Source organism: Mesocricetus auratus, unplaced genomic scaffold, assembly GCF_017639785.1.
Source record: "Mesocricetus auratus isolate SY011 unplaced genomic scaffold, BCM_Maur_2.0 Super-Scaffold_15014, whole genome shotgun sequence".
Taxonomy (NCBI): Eukaryota; Metazoa; Chordata; class Mammalia; order Rodentia; family Cricetidae; genus Mesocricetus; species Mesocricetus auratus.
In genome coordinates this window covers 17,897,410-17,922,712 of record NW_024429186.1, presented here as the reverse complement: position 1 = coordinate 17,922,712, position 25,303 = coordinate 17,897,410, and the positions used below count along the sequence as shown (strand labels likewise).

Below are 25,303 nucleotides of genomic sequence, written 5' to 3'. Positions count from 1 at the left end.
GGAGTCATGTCACACAGCGACTCCAGCGGTGAAGATGAAATCAAGGCGTCAGGCTGAGACCAGGGAGCTCAGACTCATCGGAGAGCACAGTGCTCGCACACAGGGGCCTTACGTGTCACCGTGGCTGTTATCCCCCTGCAACAGCAGCTCCTTGCTGAGGCCAACCTTCTCCAGCTCCTGGCTCAGCTTGTCCAGCTCGCTGGTCAGCTGCTGGCTCTTCAGCTTCTCCAGTACTAGGTCCTGCGAGACAGGAAACATCACTGTGGACAGGAGTCTGGCCGAAGTGTGGCAGGGAGGCTGGGGCCTCATGATGGTGCCACACCTTCAAGCCACTTCTGGCTGTTTCGGATGCTTCAGGCAAGCAAGCTGGGTGACGAGGTGGTCCACTCCAGGATGCTCCACCAAAAGAAAAGGGATGAACACCCTTTCCCAGCCCTCCTGGAGCTGGAAACAACAGACCACATGGCAACATATAGAGGATGGATCCAGAATGTCCTTCCCCAAAATATGTCAGAAATACTGTGCTGTATTGACTTTTAGTAGTGAGAATGATCGCTACTAATACAGTTGACTTTTTAAATTACGTATTTAGCAAGTAATTCAATCCTCAATATTGACAATGAATATACAAGCAAGGAGAGAAAGATGGTATTTACTGTTGTTACTGTAACTCAGGGTGGCCTTGGACTTGCTGGGTAGCTGAGGAGGATCCCAAGCTTCTGATCTTCCTGCCTCTTCAAGTACTAGGGTTACAGGTGTACACCACCATGCCCGATTTTATGCTGTGGTTTCAACCTACGGCTTCATGCATGCTAGGTGGGCATTGCACCCAACCCATGCCTGAAGGAGTTTGTTTTAAACCCCGGCTTTGGTTAACTTTTCAGAGTGTGGGCAATGAGCTCAGGGTTCATCTCCCCAATCCCTTTAGCTTCCATCTCCACACGGCTCTCTGAGGGTAGCTAGTATCTCCTGCCTGGTGCCACAGCTATCCCTCCTACAAGTCTTAGGCAGGATGGTATCCCCACTGATGCGGAATGGTCTTCTGTGTATATATTTGTCTTATTGGTTGATGAATAAAGCACTGTTGGCCAATAGGGAAGCAAGATAGGTGGGACTAGGAGAGGTGGAGGATTCTGGGAAACGGAGGCACAGTTAGTCACTATGTAATGTGAGAGGAATAAGTTCTTGACCCTTTTACTAGTAAGAGAAGACCACATGGAAATACTCAGATTAAGTTATGGGTTAATAATTAAGTCAGAACTAGCCAAGAAGAAACCATAGCAAACAGCTAACAGCTTCATAATTAATATAGTGTCCTGCATGTCCATTTGGGACTGATGTGGCTCTGGAACCAGGCTGGTGGGAAGAATCTCATTACACCCCTGCCATGCTAGCAGCTGATGTTGGGTGAGCAGCTCAGGCTATGGTTGCAGCTTAGAGTAACATGGATCAGCCCTTGGATAAAGCAGTGAAGAGTTGGTAGACTTCTAACCTGCCATGGTCACTGCCCAAGCCTAGTGCTGAGGTAGAGCTCTAGGTCAAAGCCTCTTGGAGCTGGGCACTCAGGAGGCTGAGGCAGAAGGATCAATAGTTCAAGGCTAGCCTGGGCTATACGAGGAATCCCAGACTAGCCTGAGGATTCTGTTTTCAAAATGCAAACAAGAGTAGAACAGCACCTGGGACTGCTAAGTCCCAGCACAGAGGGCTGATGGCTGTCGGACTGTCCTGACTGTGGTGAGGGGAAGTGCATCTGTGTAGCAAGCCCCGGAGATCCCTGGGGAGTTGGTAACTGCATCACAGCCCACACTGCCTGCACTGTACAGACAGGACTGTGGGTGGCATGCGGGGCTTGACTGCCTCCCTGATGTGACCTACATTGTCGTGGCTCTGGGCTCACTTTGAAATCACTTCCCTTCCCTCACTAGGCACACAGCATCCCGCAGCTGCCCTAGGCTCAGCTCCACAGAACGAGGGTCTTTCTGCCTTGATCTCTTCCTTGTCTACCTGCCACATGCTGAGGAGCCAGGACATCCCACGGGGGATGGCTTAGTCACAAGCTCAAAGGAGCCCGGAGTCAGTGAGCCAACGGCTACCTGGAAGCCTGCAGGCTGGGCCACTCTCTACCAGAGCCACGCCGTGATGAACAAACAAAAGCCCAAGAGAAGGTAGAGCAGGCAATCCGGGGAGCAGAAAACACAAGGGGCTAGAATGGTCACACACTTTGAGTCCATCACTCCACTTCCGGAAATAGATCCTTAAACTGTCCGACTTGTCTGTGAAGGGACAGGGACATCGTACCACAGAAACAGTAAGACCAGGGACGCTGCTCAGTGAGCATGCTGAAGACCATGGGTTCAGTCCACAACACCAAAGAGGCAGAAAAAAGACCCCAAACTAAAACAAAACAGTGGGAAGTACCAAGAACAATGACAGGGACCTAAAATTACCAAAGTCGATCTACAGGCTTAAATATCTTGCAGTCTTTTCAGTGCGGGGCCGTGAGATGACTCCACAGCCAAAGGCTCTTGCTGACGAGTCCAGCAACCTGAGTTTGACCCCCAGAGCCCAAACAGTGGAGAGGACGGACTCTCTCAGGTTGTATGCTGTGGCATGCATGTGCCTACACATATACCAAACAAATAAATAAGTAACTGTAAGAAACCCACTGCCTGCCTTTAATCCCAGCACTTGGGAGGCAGAGGCAGAGCAGAGGCAGGCAGATCTCTGTGAGTTCAAGGCCAGCCTGGTCTACAGAGAGAGTACCAGGACAACCTCCAAAACACGGCTCTCTGAGGGTAGCTATTATCTCCTGCCTGGTGCCACAGCTATCCCTCCAACAAGTCACTGATGCAGAATGGCCTTCCACTTAGGGTACCCAATCTACAGTTTAAGTGATGGGGACACAACCCACCGTGAGTGGAGGAGCACCAATGCAGGGGCGGAAGGGCACAGAGTAAGGAAATGACCGTCAGGGAGCGCTAATGAGTGGTGAGACCACCGCAGGCCTTTTCTCCCAGGTCCCTGTGCTCAGCCTCAGGGTATACACCAAGGTCCCCCTCCACGCTAGAACCTCCCATTCTGGATACAGGCCCATGTTGCCACCTCCTGGCCGAGGCTCACCTCTCTCAAGGTGCTCAGCGTCTTCGTGTGCACAGTGACCTGCTTGGTGAGGTCCCTGTTGTCCTTCTCCAGCTCCTTCAGCTTGCTGGCCGCATCTCGGCAGCGGGCCAGCTCTTTGTCCAGCGCGCGGCTCTCCTTCTCGGCTGCCGACAGTTTGGCAGCACTGTCATCCAGGACAGCGTCCTTGAGCTCTACCTGCTGCCAGAGGCGTCTGGCCTCCTTCTCCAGCAGCTTCTTGTCCTTCTCCAGCTGGGCCACCTCCTGCTCCAGGGCCTTCCTGTCTTTCTCAGCCCCCTCAAGTTGCTTGTTGGTGAGCTGCAGAGTCTCCAGGTCTCGCTTCAGAGACTGGCGCTCGGCCTCCAGCTCGCCCAGCTCCCTCTCGAGGGCCTGAGATTTGTGGCTGCTGCTCTCCAGGCTGTGCTGCAGCCGCTGGTTCTCAGCACTCACGCTCTGGTAGCTGAGTTCCAGGCGCTCCGACTTCTTGCTCAGAGCCTTCAGCAGCTCCACGCTCCTGCGCAGCTCCTCCTTCTCCCGCTCCAGCTGCTGGTTCTCCGCCTCGATCTGCGCCATCTTGGCGCTGGTGAAGCGCATGGCCTCCACCATCTTACGCAGCTCCAGGTTCTCCTGATCCAGCTGTTTGTTGTCCCGCTCCAGGCCCTCGAGCTGCACAGACACGTTCTGCAGGGTGTCCAGGGACTTTCTCAGCGTCCGGTTCTCCAGCTCCAAACCCTGGCTCTCGTGCTCCAGGGCCTCGACCTTCTCAGTGACTGTCTTCAGGGAGGTCACCTTCTTGGCCAGCTGCTCGTTCTCCTTCTCCAGGCGGTGCAGCTCCTTCTCCAGCACCTCTGCCCGCTCTCCCTTCTCCTTGGCCTCCTCCAGGTCCCTGTGCAGCTGCTGCTTCTCCAGCTCCAGCTGGCTGACTTTGCTGCCGGCCTCAGTCACAGCCTGGTGCAGGGCTCTGTTCTCCTTCTCCACATCCTTCGGGCTGTTGACCTGTGGCCTCTCCCGCAATGACCACACAGCCTGGTGGAGGTGGCCCTTCTCCTGCTCCAGGTCCTTTATCTGTGAGCAAACACATCGGGCATGACCCAGGATGCTGCAGGAACCTACACCAGTGGTCTGGCTTCACTGCCGAGCAGAAGTCTTCGATAGCTACTCTATGGTGCCCAGACCCATCCACGCCCCATCAAAACACACTCAATACAGCAAGCTCGGTCTTACACCTAAACAACGTGTCTCTTTCGTAAGCGTATTAGTGATTCTCTTGGTCCCTCTGTCATGGCCGGCAGGGCCTGGAGGAACCCGCCTGCCTCCGTGGCCTTCTCTTAGGCTATACTCTTCTGTCTCCCAGCTTCTTCCTAGCACGGACACACTGAACAGGCTGCTGTTCTCTGTGCCTTAGTCCCTCCCATGTCTTCTCATCCGCAGGGTCGGTGCCCTGAGCAACCTTGCACAACGGCTCTCAAGCAGCCCTGCACCCACCATCCCCCCCCCCCCCCCTCCACCTTGTCCATCCACACAGGATCCCCTGCGCCTGCTGCCCGGTGCTTGCCTCCCAGTGAGCTCCTGCAAGGCCCACCTGTCTTTCCATCATGCACAGTACTGGTCTCAACTTCTCTCCCTACTTCTTACTCATCTACAGCAGAAGCCAAAACCCTAAAATTTCCCAGACTCGTTCTTTACGCTCCACTTCCCTCTGTGCAGACCCTGGAGAGTTCAGAGGCCTTAGAAGGGCCTGGTCCTGATGGCACCACTGTGCTACTACATCAGTGCCTAGGGACTTCTTAAAGTGGAAGCAAACAGAACCCTGCAGCTTTGCCAAGGTCTCTGCCCTGTCATAAATAGGCTATTAGAAATGGGCCATCGTCCTGTGCACTGCAGAACGTTTTGCAGCCTCCACTCTAGTTGGCTTTAACTGTCAACCTGACCCAGCCTTGAGCTACCGGGGGAAGAGTCTCAACTGAGGGACTGCCCAGATGGGCGTGGCCTGTGGCAGGTTGTCTTAATTATTTATCGATGTAAGGGGCCCAGTCCACTGTGGGCAGCACCATCCCTAGGCAGACAGTCCTGGGCTATGTAAGAAAGTTACCTAAGCATGAGCCTGAGAGGGTCAGACAGCAAACATCCTCTACAGTCCATGCTGTACTTCCTCGGCTATGAGGGGGTTTCCTATGTGGGGTACCAAGCCTCCAGCTTCCTTGACTCCCCTCAATGATGGGCTGCACCTGTAAACTGAAATTAACCATTTCTTCCTCCACACAGCCTTAGGTCATGGTGTTTGTCACAGCCACGGAACGGAACTAAGACGACCGTGCCAGGAACTCTAGTCTTTTCCTTCCCAGAATCAGAGCAATCAGAACCGTCCGCAGACATTGCCAGATGTCCATCCAGATACAGGAGAGGGTGGAGACACGGCTGTGCGCCTCAGATCCCTCCTGCTAGCGCGAGCGAGTGAGGTGGCGACGGCAACGCCTACCTGCCTGGCCTTGTCAGCCTTCAGGGCCTCCATGCCGCTCTGCAGCTGCTCCTTCTCGCGGATCAGCTCCTCACTCAGAGTCTCCAGGTCTTGGTTGCTCTGCTTTTCTCTCTCCAGCTGCATTTGCAACTTTTCAATCTGCAGATTTAAAGATCCAGCCTGTGTGACAGCACTCTAGCCAAGTGAGCCGAGTTAGACACAAAGACAGATCCTACTCTGCCCAGGTTATTCCTCTAGGTCCTTGAGAAAAAAGGTACCCCTGTCATTTTGCAGCAACATCCTCACACCTTCCCTCAGTCATGGACCTGACATGACCTGTACTTTCTGCCTGGGCTAAGACCAGTTGCTCCATGAAGGTCCGTTTCACAGCGGGAGGGTTTGACCCAAGCCCCAAGCAGAGGGGACAAAGCAGCGGAGGCAGGGTCCCTGGGGGCTGGCCTCCTGCCAGCAGATCTTGTCCCCTCCCTGCACTGCCCTAGGTGCCTTGTATGGGACTGAAGAGCAAATCAAGGGAATGCAGACACAGGTCCTCCAGTAAGAAAACGACTGAAGTCTCCCTGGAGTCTGGCAATGGGTGTGTTAAGGCCCCAGAGGCATGAACTTCCCGCGATGCACACTGGGTGCCCCTACGCCTGCCCCGGGAAGGTCACCTTCTTGCTAAGCTGTTGGTTCTCCTTTTCCAGCTCCCCGCATTTGAGGCTGCTCTCCTCCAGCGCCAGCGACGTGTCCCGCAGCCCCTGGATGGTGCTCTGGAGGCTCTGGTTCTCCTTCTCCAGCTTCAGGATGCGGCTGGAGGCGCACTCATTCAGCTCAAATACGAAGGACTTCCTGGAGGCTGAAGGGCCGAGTCTGTCAGGGCCTAGCATTTTGGGAATCCTTGATTCCACCCTCCGACACGAGCCGAGCCCCAAGAGCTATGCACCCCCCCCCTTGTTCTCCATTCTCATCGCAATGGACCTGCTGCTTCAGTACCCAAGATGGAGGGCCTCTGCTGGCAGAGCTGGGTCCACTCAATCTAGCACTTAAGGAGAAACTCGATTACAGTGTAGGAGCCGATCGTGGGACTTACAGGAACCTGGAGCACCATGCTGCTCACTCAGTTGACTCAAAGGCTACAAGTATTTTCTGTGTCCACTCCAGGAGCAGTGGGCCTCTAGGCTGCTCAGCAGGGAAGACACAGGACACAGTGACCAGCTGGTGAGTGAGGGAAAGCTGTGCCTCTGTGTGTGTGTGTGTGTGTGTGTGTGTGTGTGTGTGTGTGTGTGTGTGTGTGTGTGTGTGTGTGTGTGTGTGTGTGTGCCCATTGCTGGCCAGTCTGGGCTAGAACCTTGACAGGAAAGATTTCTTCCAACCTCACAATCATGTTGAAGAAAAGTCAGATAATATATGCAAAGCTGCTTAGGTGTCTCAGTAAGATAAGGTAAATGTTTTAAAAGGCATCTACTCTGCATTCACACAACCCAGCACTTTCTTGAGAGTCAAGGACTAGACTTCTTGGTCCTTTCCTCCTATAAGCAGACGCAAGGCTGCAGGTAAATCCAGGGCTTCTCAGAAGGCCTGAAACACACTAAAGAAAGAGTCACACTGTTCCTTGGTCCCTCCTCTGCCCACTCCCTTCCACTCCTGACTCTCACTCATCACCCAGGGGCTCTGAGAGTACAGAGGGTGCTGAGGTCCACAGCACAGACATCCATGCATGTTCAAACCCGATGTGTGTGTTCAGATCCTTATGCAACTCTAAGGACTGAAGAGTGTTTGTGTCCTCTGTTGGTTAACACCTACCAGAGCAACAGTACAGACCCAACAGGACAGGCTGTCTTAAAGATCCAAAGTAACAATCAGCAACACAGTATGTCTAATCCTAGCATGGGCACAGGTTCAGAGACATTTGGGAGGCCTTCTCTCAGTTAGCTAAAGAAAGCAACCTAGCTACCATGGATCTTGGAGGAGAACCTACAACTACACTTTACTAAACTGGCATAACGCCTAACTACATTCTGAATACGTATCCTTTACAGGACTCACCAAACAGACGGAGATCATTACAGAGAATGCAATCAGTCCCAACTGATAATCTACAGCACAAGGTTGCACCTAAGGTCAAGGGTCACAGAGAAGAGTGGAGGAGAAGACTGTAAGAGCCAGAGGAACAGGAAGTTGGCTGTGGGAGTTAATGTCCTAGAAATGTCAGAGAAGCTACACCATGAAGTCTCCTCATCATGGCTGCCCCAACAAAGCCCGAACAGGACAATACCAACAGACATGCTGACATGCAACAGGAAATCATGTGGGATCTCAACCTAGGCAAAGAATTATAGGCATCTAAAGGATGTTGAGAGCAGGAGAAAGTCTTCCCCAAGGAAGAGTCCCTCAACTTGGTTATCCAGTACCAAACAACCAGCCCTGAAAACACACATACAAGTGACAGCATACGGGTTAAGTAGGGTGTATTTATACATTTAGCTTGTGTGTGTGTGTGTGTGTGTGTGTGTGTGTGTGTGTGTGTACAGTTAAAGAAACAGGCCATGACTTTGAGAGAGGAAGTGGGGTACATGGGAAGGGGAAATATATATATGATTTGATATATAATACATAATGATATAATTGCATTTTAAAAAAAAAAAAGGAAACTAAGTAAGCACCAGGCCTAAAATAAAAGTCCACTAACTCAACCTGTGGCCATTACTTCTATGATGTTGTTCATTACTTCTTCCTGTTGGACAATACTTCTGTAACATTTATGTGGAGGTCATATTTATAATGGTGGACTCTCTCTCTCTCTCTCTCTCTCTATATATATATATATATATATATGTAATTTAGTTAATTTTTATTACAATTATTTAAGAGAGAGAGAGAGAGAGAGTGTGTGTGTGTGTGTGTGTGTGTGTGTGTGTGTATGAGTGCGGCACATGGAAGCCAGAGGACAACGTGCAGGGGCTGACTCTCCTATAATGTGGGCTCTGGCCACTGACCTCAGGTCCTCAGGCTTTGGCAAGCACCTTTACCTGCTGAGCTGTCTCACTGGCCTCATTTTATGTATTTCACCGCTGTCCATATTTCTGATCCTCCCTTGCTGAGACTCAGGCAGAATAACTTCCAAGTTTCTACAGTTCAACAACGGCACTGACTGCAAACAGCTTATCAGCAACTCGAGCAAGCTCCACTCTGAGCACAAAGGCTCGTTCATCAGACCACCCAGCAACTGGGACTCCCAGGCACAGCAAACATAAACGGGGCCAGTAGGGCTAAAGCCTCGGTCTCCTCCTGTGAGGCTGAGGGCAAGCTCTCTGCCCTCATTTTGTAGACAGGGAAGCTAAAGTTTAAAGACATCGTATTACTCCAGGTCGTAAGTAGAGGAGCCAGCACTCAGAGCCAGGTCTTTCCAAGTCCTTCTGTCTTTCAGAGTCCACTAGAGAGGCTGTGGGTAGACCTCAATAGTAATGTGTGTGCTCGGTATACATGGGGCCCCGACCTCAACCCACAGCCCAAGCACAATCTGAAGTATTTAGGGCCAGGCACAGCTTAATCCAGCTACTCAGGAGAATGGAGCAGGAGGCTCACCTGAGCCTAGGAGTCTGGAGCCAGTTTGGGCAACACAGTGAGACCAGCCAACACTAAGAATAAATCACAGGCCCGGTGGTCAAGAGCAATGGCTCCTCTTGCAGAGGATCCAGGTTCATTTCCCAGCACCCACGTGGCAGATCACAACCACCTGTAACTCTAGTTCCAAGAGATCCAAGGCCCTCTTCTGGCCTCCGTGGGCACCAGGCATGCAAGCAGTACAGAGATGTGCATGCAGGCAAAAACACCCATGTACCCAAAACCGTGTGGTGAGATGGCTCAGTGAGTAAAGACATACGCCACAAAGCCTGATGACCTTGGTTTGGGTCCTCACATGGTGGAGGAATAACCAATCCCCACAAACCGTCCTGACTCCCAGTATGCACATGCACATAAACAAATCTAATTTTAAAATAAAAAAAAAGTAATCAATCATGGCCTTAAAGGGTTCATAAACTAAACTAGGCAGTGTGAATTAATTGATCAGGCCGGTGAGGCTGGCCCTGAAAGCCTGTACTGCTTCTCCAGTCCACCAGGGGGCAGACGTTCCTCTTGGTGGACTTGAACTTCAGAGGCAGAGACAATGCCCTCTCCCACCCACCCTGTGTGGCTCCCAGGCACCTCCACAGACACAATTCAGAGTCCACAGAAACAAGTTAACCCACTGCTTTCACGCCCAGAGCTGGTAAGAGCACTGGAAGAAATGACCTTGGTGGTAATCTCAGGGAATTTTTATCGATATCTTTCAAACCTAAAACAAGCCAAATGCCCAAGCCTGCTTTGTCGAGTGCTAAGTCAACACTAACTTGTCAGGTCGGGTGCATGGGAAAGGTGAATGTGGCTATTTTCAAACACAGGAACTGGCTTATTGTTTGCTGGGCGCTGGAGCTTCCTGCGGCAGTGCTGACTTGGGTCCCCACCCTCCCATGGTGAACACCTTATCTCAGGGTACCGGCAGAGGGCAGCAGTGCGTGCCAGGAAGGGGCGCTCCCCTCCCCCTCTTCCCCTGGAAGATCCATAAAGAGCCCCAGACTGGGGAGCAGCGGCCACTTAGCATCCCCACCAGGGAGACGGGACAGGCTGCATCCATCTTGCCCAATTATGCAAATGAACAGAGCAAATAATGTCCGGGGTCCATTTATAATAAGGATTAGTGATCACTGGGGACACTTCTAGTGTCAGGGCTTTCTGTCATCAGCAAAGAGCTGTGATCTAGAAGCCCCCGAGTGTCCACATGGGAAACCGAGAAATCCCAACACTTCATTTGTAGTTTACTTCTGGGCATCCGGGCTGCAGGCCACTCATGTTTCCCCCGGGGAACGACCATAATGAAACAGCCCCGAATGGCACTTGAGGAAATCACATTTACTTGTGGAGGATGGATGGACTGTAAGGAAGCCACAGAGCCAGTCAAGGGCTGGCCTGGACCAGGGGCGGCGGCTGTGGGCCGGGTCCCAGCCCTGGGCACCACCTACCATCAGACAAGTCTGCATTCTTGGACAGCTGCTCCAGCTCCCAGCCCAGGTGGGCCGACTCGTTCATACTCTGTTTCTGTGCGATCTCCAGAACCATGTTTTCTTCCAGCAGCTCCTCAATTCGTTTCTTATCTGTGTCCCGATCCTAGGGCAGAAAGAGGGAACGTGAGGGATGTCTGACCAGCCGCAGACGTGAGGCATCAACCACCATCCACTCAGAAGGACAGCATGCTTCCTTCCAGACTGTACACAAACACCCCACTCAGGGCCCCACTGCGACAGGGACCACTACAAGGCATCCCTTGACCTGGCTACTCAGGCCAAGAAGGAAGTCCTGAGGTCTCAGCGAACACAAGAACAGTGCTTTGCAACATGACACTGGTGACGGGCAACTTGCTGGCTCTAAAGTAGGTCTCTGCAGTTCTCATACGCTGTGACAGGAACGACATGCCAGTGCTCAACCCACTTGAGAGCCACCGAGGACCCTTGAAAATGACGTACGTGCTCACCCTTGCAGAAGCAACATACAAGTCAGGTCCTAGCTGTTTCTGGGGCAGTAAGTGCCCACTTGAGCCACTGAGCTTTGGAAGCTCTTCTCTTAAGTCAGGGAACTGCTGCTGGCACAGAGGAGCCCGCCCCTCCGATGCCCCCGCCATCGCCTCTGTACACGGCGCCCGCTTCATTAATACCAGTTCCAGGTCATGGAGCTTAGATTTTAGCTGCAGGTTCTCCTTCTCCAGCTCATGGACTTTATCACCGCGAGCCCGGGCCGCCGTCAGTTGCTCCTCCAACATGGCCTTGGTCTCGATTAAGATGATGTTGTCTTCTCTCAGTTCCTGAAGAGCAAACACAAACAGGAGAGCCATCAGATAAATGCCAGGGTCATGACCACAGGACTTTCAAACAAAGTGCTTTTAGGGCCCGGAGCCAAGCAACCAGGTGAGGGGCACACGTGGAGGGGAGCTCTCCATCCAGCCTCCGTCAGCCTCACCTGCTCCCTTGAGGCCAGGCAAGCAGACTCTCAAAGAAAAAGAATTCAAGAGTCAAGAAAATACTTAGTGGTTTGGGGTATAGCTCGGTGCAGAGCAGATGCCTAGCATGCACAAAGTCCTGGGGTTTCATTCCCCAGCACAGCAGATAATGAGGAACTTTGGGAAGGCAACCCTTCCTCGAGGTCTTCCACGGCCAGATGATCCTAAACTCGTACCCCAGTGGAAAGTGGACTCTGCTGACAATGTGGGTCACCGCTGGCCTGAGTTCCCTTTAACAAAAGGGAGTGAAGGGGTGGCTGAGGGACTGCAGATCCTCTCGATTCGGTATTTCAGCCAGACAAGAAGGGACGGTCAGGCAGCAGCACAGCAAAGCAGGAAATACAAATCCCACAGACAGGCACAGGCAGAAACTGACCTCTGCTGGCATCACAGGAAGAGGCCGGTCTGCATGCCATGGCTGTCAGACCTTGTCCTGAGCCTCTCATGTCTCATGAGCCCCTCCCAGCAGTGCTTGGTGTGCAGGGTCCCCCACATGTCTTAGCAGCTTATTAACAGTACACACTGGGAACTGCCACCTTCCTTGGTAGGAAAGGTTCCCAAGATTTGTCCCACTCACAAACTACAAGGGCCAAGACCAGAGATTCCAAGTACCCGCCATGTGCTCATTCTCCCACATAGGCCTGACGCAAGCTTCCCGGTGGAGGTTAGCACTCATGGACATGGGCTTGGTCAAAACTGGCCCTGAGGAAGCAGCACGTTCATTCTGGAGTCTCCCATTTGCCTCTGGAGACTCCACACCTGCCTGACAAAGACCATATCACTGTGGCTGGTCCTCCCTCACCTGCTCCTCACAGCAGGGCAGGCAGGCCAGGTCAGTCTCTTCCCACACAGATGAAGGACCAACTCAAGTGTACTAAGGAAGGTGCCCACAGTCACAGGCCTGCTGTGGGTCAAGGCCAAAGTTCTCAGACTTTCTTTGCTAGAAGACTCACCCTCAATGGCCGAGGTTAACAGAGGCCGAGATTGACACCAATGGCATTGACAGAGAACAATGAGGGTCTCAAATCAGCAAGAGTCCAACAGTCTCTTTGTGGTCACTGTTCACCCTGTGTCAAATAAAGTCTACCCAGCAGCACTTTCAGCCTGACTACTCTTACTCAGTAAGCAACCACAGGACAGGCTGCATGTTTATCTACACAGACAACTCCTACTTAGTCTTCAAGATCCATCCCGGATGACTCCCTCTGAGGACTTGGGAGTCTACTTTGTCACTAGGTCAAGTCAGGTATTTGGGTTTCCATCCTTTGCTGCTCCTGCTCTGAGGTAATGGTGGCTGTCCTCTTCCCCCACTCTGGGAAACTTCTGGGACAGGACAGTCATACTTGTGTTCACTGAGTCTTGTAGCGGGGGGACCGGAGGTGGCCCTGGAAGGACTCAGCTTTGATAGGCAGGGGCAGATGATCCAACAGGATCGTCTCCAAGCGCCTTTCCAGCCGCCTGCTTTGGTGGCCTCAGTGTCCCCAGCATTAGATGATGGCAATCCACCCTGCCTTACACGTCCATCACTCCAATACTGGTCTGCAGGGCTGGGAAGGCTGACTCCATTTCACTAGACAGCTGTCTGGCATACCTATCTGCCCCAACCAGGAGGCTGTTATCAAGCCCAACCCTGCCCTGCCCACAGCTGGGGTGTTATACAGCCACAGGTTGGACTGAAGGTCCTGTCCCCGAGTGACTTGAGAGTCCATTCCTGATCTACCACTGTGTCTTGGAAGAGTGACTGGGGGCCAGTGGGCCAACTCCATTTCTGCCATGAACTCTAGCTGTAAGAACTCTCAGGCTGGATAACTCTGCCTAGGTGAAAAATGTGGGTCAGTAATGTGTGTCCAATTCCCAGTGCACAGTGCCTGAACTCGCCAGCTGTCTAGTCATGGACACTTCACAACTGGGAAGGACAAAGTTCAATCCAGCACTTACCCATGAAGCAGCTCCCTTGTCAACAGACAAAAACTGTTTTGCAAGGGCTTGGGGGTGTCAGCACAGCGGAGGACTTGCCTAGCATACATGAAACCCTGGGCTCTGTCCCTAACACCGAAAAACAAAAGCAAACAAAAAGTAACTGGTTTCCAGGAGTGCCTCTTGAACACCAAACACCGGAGTCAAAGAAAGCCTCCTCCTCTCCAGTGAGCCTGGAATGGCAACTCACAATGGCTCATGGCGTCCACTACAACAGAAAGCCGGGGGGGGGGTCACGGCGGGGGTGCTGAGGGTAGTAAGATCTGGGTCACTGGATCCCTAGCAACAGGCCTCTCACTCCTTCCCTTCCTGCCCTGTCTCCATCCCTCACCCAGTGCCTCGCCCCTCAGCCCCACTGCCATGGAGACTCAAGGGCAGGGGTTGCTCTACCCTGACCCTGAAGGCCAGCCTGCCTGCCTGAAACAGGGCCTGACCTGAAGAAATGTAGGGACCAGACAAGAAACCAAAGGTCCTCTCTGTCCTGTTCAGAAGCAACAGGGACACAGGAAACCCCAAGGCAGAAAGAACAGAAGACTACCCACCTAGCATCTGGGTTCCCCTGGGCTAGCTCCCCGGAATTTAACATTCCTCACTTGGGACATGACTGCTTAGTTGGGCATCAACTGTGGAAGGCTGGGGTCCTCCATAAACACCTTCCTACACTCCCTTTCTTCTCCTTAATGGCCAAGGCTCCCCTCATTCTCTGGCAGCCAGTCAGGGCTCTGGAGATGGCCAGCCACATTCCAATCCCAGACCACTTGCTTAGCAACTGTGATGCCTTTTCTTGTCTGGCTACTACACCTCACAGGGTCACTGTGGACCTTAAGTGCTATAGTGGACCCAGAGCTAAACCCTGTTCAGGGGGTACAGTCCCTGCTGCTCGCCTAAAGGCCTCACTGCACACCTACTCTGGAAAGGACCAGAAAGCAATACTCTGTTGGGACTAGAGGAGGGGTATTGTGTTCCAACAAAACTGTACCAATAAGAGCCGATGGTGGGCTAGGTTTAATCTACAGACTATAGTTTGCCGGCTCGCAAGCAGAGAACGTCACTGCCCAGAGGCCTCACTATTAGGAAGGCACATACTATCTGCCCAGGCTCCCAGTCTGGTCAGGAAACAGATGGAAACATACATCACAGTGATACCATGTTTCACACTTTGTCCAGAAAGTGGGGAGGGGGCTTATAAAAGAAATGTGAAACAAGAGATTGGGGACACGGCCTGCTGGGCTCACAGACCCAGCCCTGCTCTCTGGTCATAAGCACACAGCTCCTGAGTCAATGGACACACGGAGAGGCAGGCAGCCTGGGAAATCTGCAGAGGCCCATGGTGGGGAGGGGGGGCCAAAGGGAGAGAGAGCATGGAATCATTCCAGAGAGGGAGGGGTATCTGGTGGACCACTGAGCAGGCCAGGGGACTGCGCCGTGGCACAGCCAGTTTAGATGCAGGGAGAGCTTCTGTGTGCAGATGCTGGAGTAAACAGAGCAAGCCAGCAGGAGGCAGCCAGAGGCGTGCACAGGCTTCAGATAACTACCGAGGACAGTCACACGCAGGGAGGTGGGGACATGGGTTTAAAGGATGGTGGCTCCCTGGGCCTGATCCATATGAGGTGGGGCGAGGTGAGGAGAAAAAGAGATGGCTCGAACCCCTGCACAAGTGGAAGGAAAGTGGCTGGCCTCCAACCAACACAGATGGGCAGGCAATGACTCTGGACACACGAACTGAGACTCCTACGGGATGGAGAGCTGAGGGCAGGAAAGGAGCCAGCCCAAAGCCCAAGGCACTGGGCGCTCACCATTACTGAGTCCTGAGCATTTCCCGCTGAAGGAGACAGGCGCATCTAGAAGAGCTAGGAACCCCAGGGTAAAGGGGAATGAGTTAGCTGGGGGCAGGGCAGGACTGACCAAACTCTGTCCCTTCCTGGCCCTGGGCCAACTGCTATCATCTTAAGGGTGTGATCTTGGATTGGGGGTTGTCAGGTATGAAACACTCTGGAACTTGTCATTAACCCAGCTCCAAAGGGCCAGGGCTTGCCAGTGACCCACCCTTCTTTCTCTGGCTGCCTCTTCCCTGCAAGACCTGTTCCAGGCAGGGCCTTTATCTCTGCTCAGGGTTCTCTACAGAGAAGGGCGGCTAGGATAAGCTCGCTGCAGGCAAGCCTCGGTGCCTGGGAGGCCAGGGCAGGACATACCCCTTCGTTCCTAACAGGACAAGGCTTGCCCAGCCCTTGGCAGAATAGTGTACTGCTGGGTCTCTGCCCCTCTGATTAGTTCGAAACTTGCACTTCCTAGAAAGCACAGGGAAGACCACTGCCACTCTGCCCGGGATGAGCACAACTCAGGTAGAAATTTTAAGCCAATCAGGAAATACTGAGAAAGAAAACCTTCCGGGCTGTGTCACCCCCCCTACAGCCCTGACTGTGACCCCTCTTGCCCCAGGTATTGACTCTAAGGACCACTGTTTTCAAAGGGAAGTCACATGGTTTAGCTGTGTACACACTCCACATTTTTCCTGTCTCCAAGGTGTTTATGCTGCTCCCTATTATGCAGTTTCGACCCTTCTGAACTAGACCAGGAACCACGGGAAGGCTGTTGGAGTTTAAAAGCAAACTGTAAATTTCTGGTCTACATTTTACTAATGAAACCCAACTGGCCATTGCCCTCGGACCCTTTCTCTCCTCCTCCGGCACTGACAGGCTCTTCCTCAGGGTATCTGCACTGGTGTATTTTCAGGTCATCAGAGAAGATGTTTCGGTCACCCCACCTCCACTCCTGTTACCTAAACGTGTCACAAATGTGGACAGCTGACGTGAAGGCTACACCCAGTCCCAAGGAGAGTGAACCTCAGGCTTCTTCCCATTTCACTACACAGCAATGGTTTCCTTCACTCAGGGCATGTGAGGTAGAATACTCACCCCAGGGTTTGGAAGCCCACACAGACAGAGCTGACCACAGACAAGTACTGAGTTCTGTAACTCTCACCTATGGAAGTGAGCATCCTACAGCCAAGAGCCTCTGTAGGAAAGTATGCATGGTAGCACACACCTGTAGTCACAGCACTTCAGGGGGCTGAGGCAGAAGGATCCAGCTTAGGTTACACTGTGAGGCCCTGTTTGACACCCCTCCCTCCCCCCTCCCCCTCCCTCTCCCTCTCCCCCTCTCCCGTGTGTACGCTGTATATTGGAGGTGGAAATCCATGTGTAAAGAAGGCCAGAGGTTGGTGCTGGAAATCTTCCTCCATCATTTTGTTACTTTTTCTTTAAAAGTAGCACTGACTGGCCAGCAAGTCCCAGGAACCCTCCTACACTCACCTCCCCAGTGCTGGGACCACAGGAGCAATCCGAACTCAGGCCTCCTGATTGTACAGCAAGGGTTCTTACTCAACGAACCACCTCAGACTCAGCCATGTATGTGATGTTTTTGTTTGTTTTGACAAAAGGTTTCATTCATTCAGCTCGAGCTGGTCTCATACTTACTGTGCAGTCAGGAATTACTTTGAACTCCTGATCCTCCTGCTTCTGCTTCCCAAGTGATGGGATGACAGGTGTCATCATACCTAGCTTACACTGTCCCTTCTATCACTGAAAAGTCCAAATTAATATTGTCTACACCTCCACACACGCCACCCAAATTCCGTAGTATTTTGCTATATTTGCTTCATCATTGTCTAAACATCTGCCCACTGCCCATCATTTCATCTTTACTTGTAGATGCCCACATTTCATGCATCTTCTCTAACGTTAAGAGTCCCGCAAGTCAGCCTCCATTTACACACACACTCTCCACAACACTGTTTTTAATTGCTTAGAGACAATCCTCACCCCTCCCCGGAGAACAATTAGTTACTGATGCATGCCGGGGAGCAGAGTCAGTGTCTGAGCTGTGTGAGTCCACCAGCTCTAAAGGCCAGCTCCACACCAATGGTCATGCAGGCAGACTTGGTTAAACTCAGTGATCCCAAAATAAAGCCAAAAATCAATGTCATTAATGAAAAATGACTCTTAAGGAACTAGTGGTGAGTCCCTTGGAAAATGTGTGATCATCACACTAAACTGAGTCAGGTGTTGAGAAAATGGGTGGGAAACTCCCTGCAAACCTCTTTCAAAGTCTAGATACTCCCTGTGTTGTGGAGAGGATGACTCCTACATCATCATCATCACCATCAGCATCAGCTCCTAACACAGTAGCTTATCTGTGTGTCTGAGGGAGAACATTGGGACAATGTCTGAATGAATGTGGAGTCTGGAACTGGGACCCACTCACCTCTGGGGACAGAGTACTGGGGTGAGTCCTGGCCATCACACTGTACTCCTGACCCTGTCTGGAGACCTTTCTAGGTGCCAACGTCAGGAGGAACTGCTGAGACAGCAGTTTGGGAACTCTGGACAGGACAATGCCTGTGGCATCTGAATAAGCATCCAAGTCCACTTGGAGTCCTGCAGGCCAGAACTCACACCTCTCAACATGGGCAGAGACAGTGAGCCATTGAGCTGTTCCCAAGACAAAGGAGGACCTGGGCCCTTCGCCAGCTCCTTGCCCAGCACCCGAGGTGTCTTAGCCATTCACATTCCTCACGGGGACACTCCCTGAGTGGGTCTGAGAAGTGGTGCTCAGTCATATCCTCCAGAGCCCACCTCAGCACCCCTGGCTGGAGCGGGAGGGCCAGTGTGCCAGCAGGAAAGTGAAGTCCCACAGCAGGGATGACAGAGGGCTGCTAGACCTGTGCTCCGTGACCCCAGAAGCTACCAGGCTGAAGCAGGACAGCTGGAGCCCAGGAATTCAAGGCCAGTGTGGGTAGGAGAGCAAAACCCAATCTCAAAAGGAAAAAGAAAGAAAGGGGACAGAGATGGCTCAGTGGGTGAAACCATTTGCTATAGTACAAGGTTGACCACTCAAATTCCATCCCCAGCACCCACATCAAGGCTAGACACAAAGGTGTGGAGAAGCAGCTCAGTGGTTAACAGCTGCCCACACCTATCTCCTTAGAGCAGCGCATGCACGCACACACGCACGAATGCTTACACGATCACCTCTCACCTCTGACGGCACCTGCACACACACACACACACAGTCCCCCCACCTACATATAATATACACCACTAAAACTAAGGTTAGTATATATTTTCTTAATTTAAAAAGTCAGACACGGTGGCACACATTTGTTGTCACAACACTCCTACAGTGATGTGGGAAGCAGAAACGAGGGAACAGGCTCAAAGCTCGCAGGCCAGCCAGCCTGCAGAATAAAGCAGCATAGCCACAGGAACCAGACGACGAGAGAAGCAACCCTGGAAAGTCATCCTGTCCTTCCCGCATTCACTGTGTGTGCCCACACTTACAAACACAATGAGCAGGGTAATGACAACAGGTTGGCACAGCTTCCATTGTCCACGAGTAGACTAGGGGACCTGCCCATCCCTCATCTATAAAACTTCATCAGCAGCAGTACCTTCATTATGCACGGACTGGCGACTAGCAAACAGCCCAGAAATAAAGTGCAAGCCTTAAGACACAGGCCAAAACAAAACAAGCAAAAAACCCCGCACAAATAGAAGTCTTCATTATGTTATTGTGATAACTGGTTTTACGTCAACTTGATACAAGCTAGGGTCATTTGGGGAAAGGGATTCTCAACTGGGAAAATGCCTCCTAAGACTGGCCTGGAGGTGACTGATTCGGGAGAGCTGCCGTGGGTGGTGCTACACCTGAGCTGAGCAAGCCAGCAAGTGGCACTTTCCTGTGGCTTTCCCATCAGCTCCTGCTTCTAGGCTCTTGCCCTGCCCTCCATCCACAGTGAACTACAAGCTGAAATATTAAAACAAACCCTTTCCCTACAGTTTCCTCTGGTCATTGTGTCTACCACTGCAAAAGAAACCCATGACAGGCATGAAGTGGGAGAAAGAAAAACCTCTAAAAAGAACGGCTGCCCTTTATCAGTCCTCTCTGCTCCCGCTCATCCGCTCGATGAGAGAGGGCTAGAGGGAGAGCCAGGAAGGACCCAGGCAGGTGGGCTGCTGGGGAAGCGGCTGCTGTAGCACGGGCTCTCTCCTCAGATCCTCCCGGGACAGCGGTGGATGAAGCCTGTCTGGCCACCTCACCCATCTCGAGGGCGGCTGCTTACCTCCATGCGAGCCTTGTAAAAGTCCACATCGTGCAGCTTCTCCTTGCAGCGTATCAGCTCCATCTCCAGTCTCTCCACACGGTTTGCCTTTTCCCTCAGCGCGTCCAGCTCATCCCGATAGGCACGGGCTGACCGGGCATCAGCAGCGAGCTGAATATTCTGTGAGAGTGGAGAAGGTGGAAGCCAGCTTAAAGCACTCATTGAAGGAGGAAGAAAGGGTCACATCCCTACAGCATGGGATCTCCTGACGGCCAAGGAGCTCTGCGTCCATGCCACCCTGTGGGGTCGCCCACACTTTCACTAAGAAACACTGTTGGCACCCCGAGGAAGCTCTCAGGACAACCGTGGACAGCTTTGCTGGACAAGTCCCATGCTACATCCTTGACCTCCTGGGACCTGTTACTGGGGAGCCCCAGGCTCAGCCCCTGTTGGCATAGGCCCAGGCTTTCTGCTCACATCTTGCTTGGCCTTTTGAAGCTCCAGAACCAGCTGGTCCACCTCGTGTCTGGTATCCGCAAGCTGCTCCGTCTTCTCCTCCCTGCACGGGTGATTAGGAGAAAGTGAAGGGGAGGATGTTTCTTGGCAGGCTCTGGGAACAGGCTGCTACTTCTAGGACCACAGAGGTCCGAGAGGAGGGCACACATGCTTCTGGGAGCCTGTGAAAATGTTCCTGACATTTATTCTGTGTTTGCACACACACGTGCACGTGATGGCTAGGGTGTGGGGGTGTGTGTGCATGTGCTCACTGTGCAAGTGCATGTAGTGCCCACAGATTTGATAGTCCGTGTCTTTCTCTAAGTCCTCCACATTATTTTTCTTGAGACACAGTCTCTTGTTGAAGCAGGAACTTCTTTCAGCTAGACTGGCTAGGCAGCAAGCCCTAAGAATCCTTCTGTCTCCACCCCCAGGACAGGGTTACATACGTGCTCTTATGTGGGTGCTGGGGTTCCTAACTCTGCAAGCACTGTACCCACTAAGCTATCTCTCCAGCTCAAAATTCTTATGTTTCTAAAATGCACCCTTAAACAGAGAGCCTAGCCACAGCTCTGTGAGACCAGACATGGAGCAGTAAGGTTGAGCAACTTCCAGATGGGCAAGTGACATTCACAACTTCAAGGAAACAGGAAGGAACCAAGAGAGCCAAGAAAACACTGTTCACCCCAGCCCTAAACTGAGCCTGCACGGACAGCAGCCTACTCCGACAGACAGTCTGGCTGGAGCCTAATCACCAGGAGGCCCTCACTACAAGTGCAGGCCTGCAGAAGGCTGGTGATGAGCCTTCAGCCACAAGGCGCTCAGCAGCCCTGCCGGCTGAGCCATCACGCAACACCACGCGTGCAAGCAAAGTCCATGGGAAGACCCGTGTCTGGCTCACAGCACAGAGGAGAGGGAAAAGCGGCAGGACTCACAGTTCCTGCCTGACACGCCGCAGCCTGGCCTTGGTGTCAGTCAGCTCCACAGCCAGGTGCTGCTTGTCCTCGCTGGACAGGCTGCTGGTGGGGCTTGGTGTGGAGTCTGGGCTGGAGAACTTGCCGGGGCTGGGAGGGTGCTGCGCCTGCAGGTAGTCCCTCTCTTGTGTCAGGTCCACGATCAGCTGCACAGACAGGGAGGAGACAGGAATACATGGCTTCACTAAGCGCTCCCAGGACTGGCCAGTGTCAGGGAGGCCCAGACTAAGTGAAGAACCACTGAGACAAGAGACGGAGACAGGAGAGAGCATGCTACCTTTCTCAGAGAGAGACACTATTCAGTGTTACAAAAAAAGAGTAGGAGCGGAAACACGCCCCCCTTACCCCATGCTGGGCAGGCACCCTGGTCAGCCTCTGCTGACCTGCAGGCATGTCTGCTAAGACCATTTACCACAGGGGCTATACCCAGGGGAAATACTGGTGTCCCACCCCAGAGACCCTGAACAGCAGTCCAGTCCGGGAGGCATTCAGACCAGAGACAGAGAAAAGCTGAAGGAGAAAGGCCACATTAGGGACCCATCCCGCCAGTCACAGCTGTCCCACAGGCACACCTCTGTGCACTCGTCACGCTCGTCGATGAGTCTGCGGAGGTGGAACACCATGTTTCTGGAGAGGGCCTCCAGCTCCTCTGGGGCCACGTCTGGCAACTCCAGCCACTGTAGGTCAAACACATTCTCCTGGTTGTGGGTCACCTGTGGGAACATGGCCCAGGACTGCAGAGGCTGCTGTGTTTGGCCCTGGTATTCCTGAATGCCCAGGCCATGTGGTGTGTGACCCAGGCAGAGCCCAGAGCCCACTCTACACCTCATTCCCATACTAGGAACAGCAACTTGCTCCCCCGCCCCCAGACACTATGAAGCCCTCACTGATAACTTTCCCATGCCTAGCAGAGGAGCTCCATAAGTCGGTTTAGAATCCAGGCACATATAAACTCCTCCTTTCCTAGCATGACAAGAGGCTCACATTCCCTGGGATGCTGTCAGCCGCATTAACTCACAACACAGAGAAGGAGAGCCTTTCCGTGTGAGAACGAGGAACAGGTCCTACCTTATTTCTTAAAATAAAATCTAACCCAAATAGAGCAAAAATGTTAAGTTCCTTAGTCCAGAATAGTGCGGACATAGCAATCTTGGTTTCTTTGGAGGAACTATTTACAGTCTTAGGCAATTTTGAGGCCTGAGCCTCATTCCCACAGACCTCAGAGGGCAGCTAGCTTTAGCACTCTCCTAGCAGAGAGCTCAGGATCTGCTGAGCTGCCATCCTCCCGTGTTTGGAAGAGAGATGGTGTAACACACGGGTCTCAAAGGGGACGACAACACCAGGGAAAGAGAGGTGTCCGCTGCGGAAGCACTCAGACGTCTGAACTGGGAGAAATCTTATTCCGTGGTACCCTGCAGCCAGGATCAGGAGGCCAAGTCCCCAGCATGGCCTGCACTAGGCCTGGGGAGTCTCAAGGCGATTGTGGCTAGCTGCAGGGTCTACAAGTCTGCTGCAGATGGTCACCTTCTTAGCTTTTAATTAAAGATCCATTCTCCTCCTCCCTTGATTCTAACAAGCGGCTGCATAGCAGATTCCGGGCATGTGGACTTTTAAGAGGTATCCAATGAATTCCTATGCCAGTAGCCAAATTTGCTAGTTTCCACAGGCCTCTTTGGCTGTATATTTCTTTTTTAATACCCTGCTGCCTGGGCAGAAAAGACAGTGAGTGCAAAGAACTGGCAAATCTCAATGACCTAAGTCCCTAGACATACGTGTTTGCAAAACACAACACCCACAAGGAAATTAAAAAGTAGACTTCTTCTTAAACTCAAAGGAACACAGTAATAGTTGAAAATATTTATTAAATACTGACTTCCTCCTATGTCAGCTTTCTCCTACTGTGCAATGAGTGGCACCTATCTCCTACTTCAAATCTGGCTTAAAACTCTGGACCCTACAGTGCCCCAGCCACAGCCATGTCACCAGCACCTACCAGGGAAGCCCTGGGTCTGGTGCCTCTACTAACTGCACAGTGGCTCTCACACACTTGCATTGCTGCATTTATCTATGTTGCCTAGTTAGATGGAATGCTGAGCCCTAACAAGGCACCTAGCACTAGGAAAAGGTTCATCCCAGATGGCCCTCTGCCCCCCACAAAAGCCACCTCTTCAGCTGATACCATCTCAGTCAACCCCTGGCTTGTCCTTCCCATGTAGAAGCCTCCTGAGGCAGTGCTCTCAGGACTTGCTGGCTTTGACACCGCACTTGGTGATAGCTTGCTTCCTTGTGTATCACTGACAGCACCAGAGACCCTCTATAAAGATCAACCGTTCAGAGCGGGATGACGTTTGCCAGAATATGTTTTCAGGGCCTATAAATCAAATTCCGAGTCTAAACCATTTGACAGCTCTTAAAAATAGTCTGAGCCCATATAAGGCAAGAAGAAGCAGGCAGAAGATGACTTGATTGAAGTGTTGGTTTTTTTTTAACTCCTATTTTATTTTAGCTTGCTGGTGGCTACCTTTCCAAACAGAATCAATGCGTTTGTGGTGTTATGAAACCTAAAATTAGCAGAATCGTTCATGGTGATGTAGCCCTCAAACTTTTCCACTATGGAGATGCTGACTCTTGCCATAGCCCCAGCATCCACAGCCAGTCCCCAACCCCATGCCTACCTCCTGGATGTGAGCCACAATGCCAGCCTGGGTCTCGATGTCCAGCTGTTTGATTCTCTCAATGAACTCCTCTTTTCTTTCACACTACGAAGGGTTACACAAGTGAACGGAGGCCTTTGTCCAGGTACAGAAAACTCAGGTAACAACCACACCCACACCACCCTGGGGTCCTTGTACTTCCTCAAAGACTCTCCACAAAGCTCCTCTGGCCACCTACAGGAGACTGGCTTCAGAGGTTTGCCTTTGATCCCTCCAAGGTGAAAACTTAGGTGGGACACAGAAATGCTTACTTCACACAGCTCTCCACAAGGGAGCACAAATGACTCAGGGCAAGGGCAGGCACATCCTGATGGTAAAGGGCCAGAGGGCGACTGTGTCTGCTTGGTGACACTGGGAACAGAACCCAGGGTTTTACACATACCAGCCAAGCGCTGTTACTAATCTCGGCACCAGCCCTTCGCTGTTTCAGACAAGGCCTCTGTAGTCTAGGTTACCCTCAAATTCACAATTCTCCTGCCTCAGTCCCCACGTGCTAAGGTCACGGTGTGTGTCACTATGTCCAACTAGATGCTGACAGTTTTACATTTCCTGGCCTCTGTCACAGTTCCTCAACCCTGCCACTGCAGCTGGAAAACATGTAGTGACATTTGCAAAGAATGGAGTGTGGCAGCAGCTCAATAAAACCTACTTACAAAAACAGGTGCCCGAGACCTGGCCTACAAGCTGCAGGGAGCACACCTTATGTTATCCTGGCCTGGGGGCAGGGGTCTCCACCTCAAGGTGCCTGGCACTACAAACAACTGCCACACTGTCTCCTAGCAACTCCTGTAATGATGGACTGGCTACCTGGACCCTCCCCACCCACTGAGCAGCCCTACCTGAACAGCACAGCCCAGCACCAACAGCAGCACCTTCTTAATCTCCTCCATGCTCTTCCCTGTATCAAAACAGCAACAGATTTAATTAAATTCAACTGCTTAAGGAAGTCCCAGGAGGTGTCTGCTTTGCCTTCAGGAGGAAAAAAAATCAGATAAAAACTAAAATAAAATCCCAGTAGCCTCTTACAAGTGCACACTACACAGGAGTTCATTTATTTTTTTACCACATAAGAATTCTGGGCAGGACCATTTGATCCCTTTGCCATTCACACACCTCATAAATTGCTCTCCACGACAATTAACAGTCCTTCCCATCAGCAAAAATCTTTAGTGTGTACTATAAGCAAAGTCCACTAGGAGACATCTGTATAGCTTTTGCCTGTTACCACTTGAGATCTCAAACAGAGCGAGCGGGCGGACAGCCCAGCAAACCCACTGTCTGCGGCTTCATGCTGGCAATGCTCACCCTCCTCACATCCCCTTCCCCTCATTTGCGAAGTTCAGGGTCGGACTGGAGTGTTCTGACATAAACCACGGA

The 25,303-nt window shown here is 52.1% G+C and overlaps 1 protein-coding gene across 2 annotated transcripts in view; it reads right to left on the bottom strand.

Annotated features, from left to right (window-relative positions):
- Ccdc88c (coiled-coil domain containing 88C) overlaps nt 1–25,303 on the bottom strand; it is a 117,253-nt gene that overhangs the window by 33,188 nt on the left and 58,762 nt on the right. For both annotated transcript variants that reach the window (XM_040742622.1, XM_040742623.1), the window contains 12 exons: nt 24,766–24,824; nt 23,888–23,971; nt 21,785–21,925; nt 21,174–21,358; nt 20,221–20,302; nt 19,765–19,923; nt 11,325–11,471; nt 10,636–10,780; nt 6,247–6,431; nt 5,597–5,734; nt 3,121–4,182; nt 113–240 (listed from right to left, as the gene is read on the bottom strand). In XM_040742622.1, the coding sequence (XP_040598556.1) occupies nt 113–240; nt 3,121–4,182; nt 5,597–5,734; nt 6,247–6,431; nt 10,636–10,780; nt 11,325–11,471; nt 19,765–19,923; nt 20,221–20,302; nt 21,174–21,358; nt 21,785–21,925; nt 23,888–23,971; nt 24,766–24,824 (2,515 nt within the window). The remainder of the gene's footprint in view (nt 1–112; nt 241–3,120; nt 4,183–5,596; nt 5,735–6,246; nt 6,432–10,635; nt 10,781–11,324; nt 11,472–19,764; nt 19,924–20,220; nt 20,303–21,173; nt 21,359–21,784; nt 21,926–23,887; nt 23,972–24,765; nt 24,825–25,303) is intronic.